The 13,195-nt window shown below is 34.8% G+C and overlaps 1 protein-coding gene across 1 annotated transcript; it reads right to left on the reverse strand.

The window, feature by feature from the left end:
• Positions 1-4,217: 4,217 nt before the first annotated feature.
• LOC129000910 (uncharacterized) lies at positions 4,218-11,643 on the reverse strand. The gene is made up of 7 exons (XM_054427990.1): positions 11,501-11,643; positions 10,405-10,515; positions 8,855-9,325; positions 6,949-7,995; positions 6,194-6,800; positions 5,203-5,348; positions 4,218-4,416 (listed from the first exon to the last, which is right to left on the reverse strand). The coding sequence occupies exons 1-7, from the start codon at positions 11,552-11,554 to the stop codon at positions 4,252-4,254; spliced, it is 2,601 nt and encodes an 866-aa protein (XP_054283965.1). The 5' UTR covers positions 11,555-11,643; the 3' UTR covers positions 4,218-4,251.
• Positions 11,644-13,195: the final 1,552 nt, after the last annotated feature.

Raw genomic sequence — 13,195 nt, forward strand, 5'->3', positions numbered from 1 at the left:
CTTAACGGTGTTCAGTTTGGTTCTCTTTTGAAGTCGTCGTGTCGTAAGAAGAACGCTACCACGGGAGATGATGAAAGGGAAAGGGCGTTACCGTCATCGAGAGATAGGCCTAATCACGAATCACGTTTATTTCCGCGATCGCGGGGATGAAGGGTGTAACCGTGAGATTATCACGCATATTTCCGCGATCACGAGAGATGATGAAAGGGTGTTACTATAATCGAGATATAGGCCTAATCACGGATATTTCCGCGATCGCGGGAGATGATCAAACCGTGATAAAGAAATAATCACGGATATTTCCGCGATCGCGTCAGACAACCACTGTGTTGTTGTTATCCCGGAATCATAATAAAATGACCATCTGCCATCTACAATCATCAAAACGCATGGATTAAACCTTTATGCAGTTTTACATCATTTTCGCTTGAATAAGGCTATGCATGTTTTACTGTTTTGTGTATTCTTTGTTGCAATAATTCCAAAATAAACTTTTGGTTCACTTTCTATATGCTATATATGTAGTCATATTTAAACTTGAAAACAAGGAACTCATCACACAGGGTTGGGTAGGGATTTATCCCTACTTTTAAGATTGCACTGTGAGTTGTGGAGGTTTGCTGGAGGAATGAGGAATGGGGTGTGCTGGAACAGTCTATCTATTGTTGCTGTGCAACTAGCGTGCGCTGCAAACTTGTTATCCAGATGGCCTGCCGCAAATCTGTTACATTTTAGTGTGGGTGGTAGTGTTAGTGTTAGTGATAGTGTATTGTGAAGGGTATTTGGAGGTCAAAGAGCTGTCCGAACTCCTGAAAACATTGACCTTGTCAGAAGATCGATTTTGTAGTCCCCTCAACGTTCAGCTTGTAAGCAAAGCATGATTCCGTACTGGCTGTCTAATCGTACTGTACTGTGCCTCGTATTCTCCATGAGGACCTACACCTCCATCTATATAAGATGGTAGTTGCTTATGAACTCACACAACGGGACTGGCAACAACGAATGCAGGCATATGAAATCTAAAGTTTGGTTCTAACATTTTTGGTTGTCTTTTAATGTACCTTCAAAATTAAGGATACTTTCCTGCCCCACCCTGTAATCAATTTTTGAAACAAAAAATATAAACTAAAAAAATAAACAAACACACAAAAGCATAAGTAATGAAAAAGGTATAAACACTACTTTTACTTTAATATTCACATTGTAAGTTACTTAGAAGCACTTTCAGACACAATACAGCAATAAATTCTAGATATTGTGTTATCAATGATTAATATCTAGCCCTTAGTTAAAGGTTAACAACTACAAGTTTTAATATTTATTACGTCTATTAAAGACAAGATTTTCTGAAAGACTTCATGGATCAAGATATCAAATTAAAGAGTTGCATTGTATTACCAACACTTTGTCCTTCAATGTGATGAGTCATTGCCTGTTATATTGTTAGGAAAAATGGACCTTCAGCCAAACCATTAAAAGGAGTAACGTATAACAATTTATTACATAATTCTTTCAAACATCCAACTTTTACCCATTCTAACCTAAATATATCAGGTTGTATGTTAAAATAATATATAATGGTTGTTTTTTTATTAACTTCAAAAACTTGTGTCAGTGTGAATATGTTTGGGTGATTCCAGTGGACTTTTACCAAGGTTCAATTCCCGATGAGAAACGTAAATTCCCTTTTCCTACAGTCACCCGACAAAGTTGGCTTCCTTGTACTGTTTATAGTACAGAAAGCTGCTAATTGCTGCATATTTATACTTTGCCGTACGGTTTATACTTTGCCGTACGGTTTATACTTTGCCGCACATCAGGATTCCAACGAAACAACACAAAACAGCGTGGTTCTATTATGCACGTAATCCGTGTACGCTTGGAAATAGGTTGGCAACACTTAAAGATAATAATACTATGAGCAGCTGATTGACTATTATAACTACGATTTAACCTGTCATTTCGTGTTTATAGTTTCGGTATTTCTGAACTTTCTGGACTTTTCTTTTAAACGTTTTTAAAACATTCCTACAATCTTAATAAACAAGAAAATACCTTTGAAGCATTTTTTAGGCGCGGAAACCACTTCAAATTACAAAAACATACGGAACTATATTCTCAAAACGCGGAGCACATTTCTTGCCGAGGAAAAATAGCGGAGTGATACGGACCGTGGGTTGGGTACTACTTTCTCTAGGGCGCCATTTGTCTTGCCAGCTGAACCTAAAAACGTGTTGTATAGTGTTTGAAAGACTAATTATTTATATGCTTTATAGTGACTGTAGGAAAAATATAATGTGTAACACGAGTGAAAAAGGCCTTTGCTGCACTCGAGATCATTCCGCATTGCTCTCGTGTGCAGCAAAGTGCCACTTTCACCACTAGTTACACAAATAACTATTGAAAATCCCAACAATAATCAACCTACCAATGAAGGTTGCTCTTGAATATTAAGTAGAGACTAGAGTTAGTTGGGAAGGTAAGAATCTGTGGATCTTAAAATCAAAATAGGTAGCCATGGTAAACCCCATTCATTGTTGTCAAGTTAAACCAATATTGTGAAATATTTTGTGTTTAAATAATTATTCTATCCTAAAAAAAACTAATGATACCATACTTAATAAAATATATAATTAACTGTATAGGCTGTTTTATCCTGTATTCCAGTGTGAGATTATGCTTTTAATGCCGATTGATATTAATTATCCACAGTAAATACTGGTTGTGTCAATTTCATTTTTCAAGCATAGAAGATGTGTGTATTTCAATGAGTTTTTGACCTCTGATGACATCAAAATGAAAAAGAAAATTGGTCCTGGGTCTAGGTCTTGCTGTGCTACCTGCGGTAATAGCTTCTTTAGGCAAGAAGCTTCACCGAAAACACCTTATAGATAAAGAGAAATTCAACAAAGAGTGTTAAACACTATAACCATTGTCTATAATATGATACTCCATTCAGAAAATTTAGGCGGTTTGTGAGGAAGTAACCCCACCACTTATTTTTTATTATAGTATACGTTGCAGCTGATTCTGATTGATTTGGCAAACCTCAGCTGTTGAGCTAAAGGTAGGATCAAGTGGAAGGGATAGATTTTTGCCCTAAAACCACCTCAATTTCGTGAACGGAGTATAATTCTAGATAGAAAGGAAAACCCCGTACAGGAGTAAGTAAAATGTCACATAACAGTGTAAAACCCAAACCATTGTCTACCATTACAATTCTCGAAAGAGTGAAAGGAAATGCTTAACAAAATAGGAGTGAGTTTCGGTTGACTGACCATGAAGGCTTGCAGGTTCATTACCATAGATCGTGCAATGATTGCATACATTAGTAATGACCTTCATTGTACTCAGCCTTTCAATAATTGCTCAGGCTTTGATATTGAACCTGTCTATGCAAAATTTATAGTTTTGTGCTTAATACAGGCTACTTTAGTTGATTACATGAAGTTGAATACATAGTAAATAGAGAATGTATTGTTTTCATCAAAACTTTTGAGTTTGAGTTTTTGGTGAAAAGAACCATTTTTGTCCCCCCCCCCCCCAGCCAAAAGAGTGGTTTTTGGAGTGATGTCTGTGTGTGTGTGTGTGTGGATGTATAAAAATATCCCACAAACAGTCCCTTGTTTTATAGAGGTTTATCGTTTTATGAATTAAAAATAACAGCAAAAATTAGAGATTTCTTTTTAAATCATGTGGAATTTACGGCCAATTAACATTTTTATTTTTTTCATACCTAAAATTTGTTGAACAGGTGTTATAGCTGTCATTTAGTAGTGGCTTAGGATTAATATAAATCATTAGCCAAAACACTACTCTTGCAATGTCAACTCTCATGGTGGAAGGAAAAAACATAGGTGTGCTATTCCCACATATTCTGACGTCACTCGGATTGCAAACAAAAGATCATCTGATTGTAACTGTCAAATTAGTATTTATTTGTTTTTATTTGATTGTTATTGTTTTTATAATAATAAAAACAATAACAACCAAATCAAAACAAATACATATACTAATTTGACAGTTACAATCAGGTGATACTTTATTTGCAATCCGAGTGACGTCAGAATTTGTGGGAATAGCACACCTATGTTTTTTCCTTCCACCATGGTCAACTCTACGATGATGACAGTACAGTATTATTTTTTTATACTGCTAGTTACTCCTAAGCTCTCCAAATAATCAGGTGGAATATAAAAAAACTTTCAAAAACAATAAACAATATCCAAAATACTCTTTATTTACATTACTCTATGCTCTCTTCACCACCTCAACAGTCTGTTCTGCCGAAGACTCTTCAGATCTGGATGAAGATTTGGATGAAGAATAGATCCTCTCATAGGTTGTGGCACTGTCGAAGAATTCATTTTCAATGTCATCCAGATATTCTTCAGAAAGGCATTTTGAGCTTGCAACCTATATAATACACACAACAGTTACTTATAATCTTATAACCACTAGATATTATTTTCATATAAGTTAATTAATAGGTAAGTTAACAACAACTAATTCATCTTAGAAACTTATAATTACAATATTAGTAACACAGCTCATTATTTGAAATTCAATTCTTGGAATTATTTTTTAAATTTTTTATTCAAAAGCTTATGCTTTTGCTCGACTTAAGTCAACATTAAACTTTTATCCATTCAACCTGAATAATGTTTAATAGAAACTAAGAGTTTATTTTAGTTGAGATTATGAAAATAATTAATCTGATTTCTAAACAAAAATGTGATGAAAACAAGGTTACGTTTCAAGATCACATTCCATTTGAACAGGAAAAATGTCAAAATTATGTTTATAAACATAACATTTTTGTTTGATACAAATGATTAAGAAAACTGGACATCAATATACTCTGAGTGCTTCTAGTTATAAAATAGTATGATTTGATATAAAATTATGTGATATACAAGTAGAGAAATTAGAAGGATACCATACATCTTTGGGGGAGCAGCTAGTCTAATGATACAAGTAGTCTTTCTGTCCTAAAAGGACATAAAAAAGTTCTAACAACAATCAATGGCTTTTGTATTTGTGAAAACGCCACACCATAGCGATTTTGATCACTCAAGCTCAAAAGGTACATTTTACATTTATAAAACAGATGAGGATTAAACTTTTCTCCGTATCAGAGAACTACATTCACTAAAAGCCAAACTAAACTAAATTGTTAAAGAAGAACTGTAAGATTCTAACCTTCTTGAATGTGAACTCAGTCCAGCAACCACAGCCTCCGGTTGTCTGCTTGATGAGACGGACTCTCTTGATGGCGTTGTCTTCACTCTCTCCTGTTAGAGGCTTCAACACCTTTGTCAGCCAGGTAGAACAGCCTTCAGACTCTCCTGGAGATTTTTTTTTATAGATTTAGGGTCATAGTTTGTCAGGGAAAGCTTCTCAGGTTGGAGAAAATGTTTAAGTATGGCTCTGAATCAGAGAAAATCCATGTTTATCTTATTGACTGTATCAAAGTTGTGCTAAAAGACTGTTTGGTAACCTTATGTTTATGCCAGACACAGAATACCACAAATTATTGCCTTCTCTTCTAATAAAGTCAAAGAAACAAAATCAGCTGGGAAAGTAAAATTACAAGTTAATTGGCAGTCACTCCAATTTAATTGATTAAACTGTAAAATCCTTTCTACGGCTTAAACATTTAGGAAGGTGTAGGCTTTTGTAAGTAATATAATAGATTAAGCAACACAAAGACTTCTCATCCCATTGTAAATTTTGAAGCTAATTTTTTGTGTCTAATTCATGTCCTTACCGCACTTCACTGCTCATTATAGTGACAAATAAAATTTTGTTTTTATTATTTTAGGGTTAATTTCATGATCTATGCTTGGTTTTTTTTTTGTGATATAACTAGAGGACAAGTTAGTGTTTATGATTAGATTGTTTTATTTGGTTAAACGAGGTTTTAAATTACTGATAACAAGGAACATATTGTAAACAAAACACGACCACTGCTGTGCACCGGACGGAACTAACAGTAACATTTTCTTCAGCTGATCAATAAGGACGAGAAATCTACTAAGGGAGTTTATTTTAACTATGGTAATACCTAAGGCATAAATTTATGAATGGTTTATCACTACTATATTATTGACCTATATAATCTTACTTGTAATTTTTAATATTTAAATTTGTTTGGAAAAATCCGGATTTTAGAACAAAAATTTACGCTTACCCTTCTTGTACCAAGCCTCGAAAAAGTTCTTAGTGAAGCCGTAGTACTTCTCGTCATACCACACAGGACAAGATGCAGTGGCCAGTTGGATCAGATGGATCCTCTTAGCCCATAGCTCATCGGAAGTGTCGACCAGAGCGTCCTTGGCCAACACTCGTTGAATGTATTGCTCGTAGCTCTCACACTCCTTCTTCTTGTACTGTACTTCGTACACCTGCTTGGTAAACTTGTCATAGAACTGCTCGTCTGTCCAAAGAGGCAGTGAGGGGTAGATGGTTCTCACCAAGGCCACCCTGTTAGCAGTCTGTTCCCAAGACTCCCAAGTCTCCTTGGTTACAAGACGGCCAAAGTATTGCTCATCAGTCTCGTTGGGCAGTTTGCTGTATAGACAAGAGTAGTACTCCTTCACCAAGTCTAAGTTCTTGGAGTCGTACCAGAGAGAAGCAGAGGGGAACAGTTTCCTCACAGTTGTCAATGTCTTCACGTACTGGTCGACAGATTCTCCAGGAGATTTTTTGGTGAGCCTCTTGAACCAGGAGATTTCATCCTCGTCCTTCTTCTTTCCATAGACCTCTTCGATTTGTTCCTCTATAGTCTTTTCTGGCTTCTAAAATTAAGAATGAGAGTTGGTTTGGTGTTGTTTACAACATTTTTAGATCAAAATCGGACATAAATAAAAATGTTTTTGATAAATTTAAATTCTTAATTCTGGTCTGAATTTTTTTCTTGTACGGAATAATCTACTATACACTTACCTTGCTTTCCTTTTTGTCAGAGGTCTTCTCCTTTGTCTTTTCTTTTTTTTCTGTCTCCTTCCTCTTCACCAAGACAACTTGCACCTCCTTGTCGGCTTCCTTAGCGCAGGACTTGCCGGAGCCAAACAGACGTTTGAGAACTCCACCCACAAAGCTCCTACAGTCGGTATAGATGTTCTCCAAGTACTTCAGTCTGGTTTCGTAAGTGACATCAGTCTCAATGGGTGTTCTCTTAGTAACCCGCTGCAGCCAAGATTCCTTATCCTCGTTCGGCAATCTCTTGTAAAACAGACGGTAAAAGTCTGAAACGGGTTTCAACAAGGTGTCAGGAATATCAATATTTTTCAGGGAATCTTGCACTGACAGAATGAGGGAGCATCTCTTCACATACTCGTCATCAGATTCTTCAAAGTCCCTCTTGAAAATGTGTCCCAACCAGATGTTCACCTCTTGTTTGCCCTTCTTGAAATAGTTGAGGTAATAGTTCTTGATGTAGGGCAAGTTCACTTGGCTGTAGAACAAGTCGGTTCCACGGTTAACCCATCGGCAGATGTTCATCCTATTCAGGTAGTTGTCCAAAGATTCTCCAGGGCCACGAGTGGTAATCCTCTTCAAGTAAGACTCGTTGGACTCGCTCGGTTTCTTTGCTAAGATGAAGTTGTAGAACGGAGCGGTGAATTGGAGGAATTCACAGTTATTCCAGAGAGGAAGGTTGTTGAATACCCTCTGGAGAATTTCTATCCTCTTGACAAAGGAAGGGAAGTCCTCAGATGTGGACTTGGTTGTAAGCCTCTTGTAATAATCGTTGATGCTTTCTTTATCCTTCTGAGCGTAAGAGAGTCTGTAGTAGTCCTTGATCAAGTCAATGTATTCACAGCTGGTCCACAGAGGAAGGTTGCCAAACCTTGATCTTATCCTTGTCAGACGCTCAACATAGTCGCGGTCAGATTCTCCCTGAAGTCTTGCACAAATCCTCTTAAAGTAAGAGACATCATCCTCCTTCTCACATGCCCTTCTTTCGTATTTGGTCACAACGCTCTCTCGAATCTGAGAAATAACAAAATCTTAGGTTGCATTTCTACTCGTATGTTCAGCAATAACAGACATAATATGTAACTGCAGAATAAAAGTTTGAGAAGTTTACTAACTTAGAGGAAAATAGATTGTTGTTTTAGATTGTTATTTAGGATTATTAAAGAGCCTAATGGTGAACTACGGATATGTTACATTAAATATCCACACAATAACTTTGCCATACAATGGTCAAGACCGGAACTTGTAAACCCCGCATACCTGATGACCAGAGCGCGCTGATGACCAGAGCGTGCTGATGACCAGAGGGCGCTGATGGCCAGTGCTTGGGCAGTAATAAAATCGTAAGCCATAAAGTTGCTTAAACCAGTTCTACATACGTTTTCAATATTTTATGGTATATTGTAAATAATTGAGTATGTGAGGTATTTAAGAAAAATGCTTAATTCTTAGTGTTGTGTCTCTATTTTAACTTTTGGTATCTTTTCCCGACTAGCTGGAATTCCTCAAACTTGTCACTCTTCTGGGACATTACACCAAGTTTGTGGTACTGTACTATACAGAACATTTTTCAAGACTGATTCAATCGAAGAAAGAGAGGGTAAGAACTGTTATGTATTCAATTACCAAGAAAATTGTTCAATGTTTCAATTCTACTGAAGATAGTTTTTAAAGATTTTATACATACAGTTAATAAATTAGGTACGTTTTTGTTACATAAACAGCAACAGCTCACTATTAGTCTATTTGGAGCATTTCACACAAGACGTAACATATGTAATTTTCTTATTATTATCGATCTCATCATGTTTCGTATTTTAAAACAATACACACTATTAAAAATAATCAGTTCACCTTTTTGGAAACAACTTACATTCTCAGAAGGCCTGATGGCACAATTGTAGGCTTCATGACGGAAGAAGTACCAGTTTCTGCAGTCGCTGTCAAACTTGATCCTCCTCCAGATGTCCAGCTTGGGATAGGCCTTGAAGACACAATCCAGCCTCTTGATGAAGCTTCCAAACTCTTCATTCTTTCCGCGTCTCAAAATCCTTGCAAAATATTGGTCGTTACTTTCTTTGACCAATGGAATGATGCTCTCCAGCTTGCCGTACCTGAGCGTGTAATATTTGCTGGAGAGTTTCCAGAACTCAGTGTTGTCCTTGCACGGGAGTTTAGGGAAGAGTTCGTAGATTTTATCGATGCGCTCAACGTACTTCTCGTCGCTCTCGTCTTTGTACTGTTTGTATATTCTTGTATAGTAGCTGTCGGCAGACTCCTTCTCTTCTTGGGCAAACACCCTGAGAATGTACTGGTCATAGGATTCTCTTGACTTGAGTGGCGGCTGAAAGTCAAATGATCTATAGTTTGGATTGACAAAATTATTAAACATTTTTATTTATTTTCTAGGTATATAGGCTAGATTGGTAGGAAAATGTTTCTTTGTTATGCCTATTTAAAATGAAAAATAAAGAAATTAACTAGGAAAGTTTTAGTTTAGAAAATTTAAAAATCATAAAGTGTTTTTTAGATGAAGATGAGCTATAAAAGTGAATATTTTAAATAAAAGATTGTTTCACTTAATTATCAAACCATTTATAATGATAAGTTTGATGGTAAGAGCAAGTTTTATTTACATTATACCTAATGATAAACAGTCTAATTAATTTTGTTTTGAACAATAATCTTGAACACTTTTGGTTATTCTGCTCAAGTGTGTTTTTGTAAAATTATACTAATTTATTTAGAGGATTTTATTTTTAAAGAGTTATTTTAAAAGGAAAAGTTAATATGGATAAGAAAAACCACATTTTAATTATGTATAAGTTTTGCTCTTTTTAAATAGTAAAATGGATATGATAAATTAACATAATTTTAGTTCCCTCCCACATTCTCTAAACCTGTTAAAAGAATAAAAACTCAATTTTTACAAAGGAAAAAATCAGATTTTACTATGCTGGATGTTTCTTTAATAAATCGATTCTGAGGTTGGTCTTACACAAGGCCAAAATGATCTTTTCTGATAAAATGTAGTGCTTCCAACGACAAAGCAGACTTATCCAAAGACAAAATGAATACCGCCTGGAGCATAACTTTACGCAAAAAATTTAAGAATAACCAAATAAAAAAATAGTTTAAAAACTTTGAAATTTTAGTTAAATATTTTTCACCAGAAAATAAATGTATTTCCAAAATTTGCATGATATAAATCTATTCCAATACTGTAAAATACAAACCAATTAAATGTGTCTTTAAAGCCACCAATGTCCCGTGGATAAAGTAGTATATATGTTGAAACACTCAAAAAATGCTAAATACAACCCTATGTATTGTACTGTTTGACATTGCCTATTATTGTTATAAGTTTAATGGCATTAATAAATTCTTATTGAGTCTTATTAACGATCTAAAATGTCAACATACCAGAGGACAGGAATCATCCTTGCTGATGACATTTTTCACAACTTTCACAGCTCCATTGACAACTCTGTTGGCAACAAATGTGCAAGGGCAGACAACTGGGATGTTGACAGCCTGTGAACAAAACAAATCATACAGATTTTTATTCATAAAAGTACATGTCTTGTCAATTTAACCAATGTTCTCGACAAAAGGCTAGTAAATTTAGGTTGCTCTCCTTTTCTCATCAATTTGTGTGTTTTTGAAAGGTTTTATGCAGGTTTGGTATCATCAACAGCTCTTTTTGGTATCAAGCTCTTTTTAGATTACAAAACCTAAAAAACACAAAAGCTGTACAATAAAACACATTAGTAGTATGATTTGAAAATCCTTGCTACATGTGAATAGGGAATCTGTATTTTGAAATGTAGATTGGAATACTGGTTGGGACCTCCATCATTGATGTAATCAATAACTTCTAAAATCGTTAATTTTAGTTGAATATAAAAATACCAGAAATGACACATTTTTGTACAGACATTTCTTCAGTTAAAATCTGAAACCATGAAATATGTACTATGGTTTCTGGATTTTGAAAAAGCCAATTTAAGTTCAATGAACCTATTTAGTATGCAGTGTTCAAAACATTGTTTGACATTGGTAAAATCAAAACCAACCTTAAATTTGTTTAAAAAATGAAAGCTGTGCTCACAATGTAAACTTTAAAGGATTTTCAAAACTTGAGATTGATCAAAACAATCATGTGCCCTCTTAACCGCATTGTTAGAATGGGTAGTATAAAATGGTTCATGTACGCCAAATATTATATTTGATTCCAATAGAACTCCTCCTACAATATTTGAATTCATATAACATTCTCTGAACAGCTATGACAACTATTTTCAGCTTACTAACTTCAAAACTAGTTTATTTTCAGAACAAATATTTACAAACAAAACCAGTACTGGTAACCTGTTATTTGATTACACAGGAAAATGTAGTGATTCGTCTTTATAATAAAACACAAAAATATAAATCAAAGATCATATTTAATAATAGCCTATAGAAAAATAATACAAACATAAATTAAGTGAAATAAATTAAAACAAATTAACATTACCTGAATCACAACTGGCGCTGCTAGGCAGCAAAGGATAACAACTCGTAGAATCATATCGGTGGTTTATGCCCGGCGATTCACAGAGCAAAACGACCAAGCTAAAGGAACATTTGGTTTTAAACATCTATCAGCTGAGACCACCTGTTCATTTGTAAGCAATATATTTAATGTCTTCATTTAAGGAGCAAGTGGTTCATCAGAATCTGTATTGGTTCACAGTTTGTCGTCACATTTAGGTCATATCAGATCATTTATTTGACAACAGACAATCAATTTAGTTTCCTGATACGTACTTTGTTGTTGTTTTTATTGCTCATCTTCATTCTTGGATCCGGATTTGAAAAGGTTGTTATATGAAACATGTTAGGGAAAGCAAAATGTAATTAGTTCTTGTAATAAAATGTACAATTAGTTAAATTTTGACTAAATCAAACAAACATTAGAAAAATACTTTTTTTAATATTTTTAAATGAAATGGCGACCATATGAAGTTATGTATTTTAAGCCAAGTATGAATGGAGAGAATGAGTGGCGTGATCTTGTAGTCTTGTTACTGACTAAGTTTGACATGTTCCTAAAGGGCAGGACTGTTAATTAATATCCCATACAGCTAATTGCAACTAAGGGACATACAGTATGTAGTGGAATCCAAATCACGTTTGGCTTATAATTTACGAATTGGTCTAATTATCAGGATAGTACTGCAGATAGTTGTAGTACTCACTAGTGCGGACTATAATCCACAAAAGGGAGTATCACATTTACAGATCATGCCTATAAATATCAACAATTTGTGAACTCCAAGTTCACAACAATTACAGGATGACACCGCGGTCCCAGTCAAAACACTAGAGTTTACATCCTCATAAAATCGATTTTTTTTATAAAAGTTCAGTATACTCCTCTCCTTCCACAGCTAAAAAAGAAATTTCACAAAAAAGCCTTGAGTTACTTTGTACTAGAGATACGTTACGTAATGTACGTGTGTGTTACTCAAAATATGAAATTTCCATCACTTTTGTTATTTTAATTATTAAATTAAACAGAAAGATAGATGTGTGCTTGGTTTGAAAATAAAACTTTAAGTTGATAGTTTCAAACCTCCCAAAATTCCAACTCATACCTTCAAAACCCCAAATATTACCAACTTTTACAATTTTCAAAGATGATTGAGAAGGGTAGCTCCCCCAGGAGCTTGGGTGACGTCCCTGTGTCTAATAACACTTGTAATATTTACACTTATACTGTTGGGTTACAAGACGGTAGATACATATAAAAGATGGCAAGTGTTGATAGATTTTGATGGGACACTCAAATCTTCATCAAACCCAATAGGCAAACGAGACTAATGTCATGTCAATGTCAGACCAATGCCATTTGCCTATTGGGTATGTTGATGATTTGAGTGCCCAATCGAAATCAATCACCACACTTGCCATCATTATGTATTTACCGCCTTTGCCTTATAAGTCAACAGTATAAGTGTTAAGTGTAAATATAGTATTACAAGTGTTATTAGATGTATGTCAGCCACTTCAACGAGGAAACAGAGCATTGTGATCATTTTAGTTCTAGGTTAAAATAGCTATTCCCAAGTTTCAAAAATTCTACTGCAATAAATAAGGTAGGAGAAAAAAAAAATAAAATCTATGTATAAAACTTATTCAAATGATTTAATACAAACAATACAAAAAT

The sequence above is a fragment of the Macrosteles quadrilineatus genome, unplaced genomic scaffold, assembly GCF_028750875.1.
Source record: "Macrosteles quadrilineatus isolate MER2022 unplaced genomic scaffold, UCM_ALF_1.0 Scaffold_8__2_contigs__length_117827958, whole genome shotgun sequence".
Classification (NCBI taxonomy): domain Eukaryota; kingdom Metazoa; phylum Arthropoda; class Insecta; order Hemiptera; family Cicadellidae; genus Macrosteles; species Macrosteles quadrilineatus.

Bases quoted from the DNA above. Each gene is read 5' to 3' on its own strand.
- LOC129000910 (XM_054427990.1), bottom strand. From the start codon at position 11,554: ATGATTCTACGAGTTGTTATCCTTTGCTGCCTAGCAGCGCCAGTTGTG. The intron at 7,996-8,854 runs GTAAGTTGTTTC...GTTATTTCTCAG, and splicing joins CCATCAGGCCTTCTGAGAAT to ATTCGAGAGAGCGTTGTGAC. The intron at 4,417-5,202 runs GTTAGAATCTTA...TGTATTATATAG, and splicing joins CTGAGTTCACATTCAAGAAG to GTTGCAAGCTCAAAATGCCT.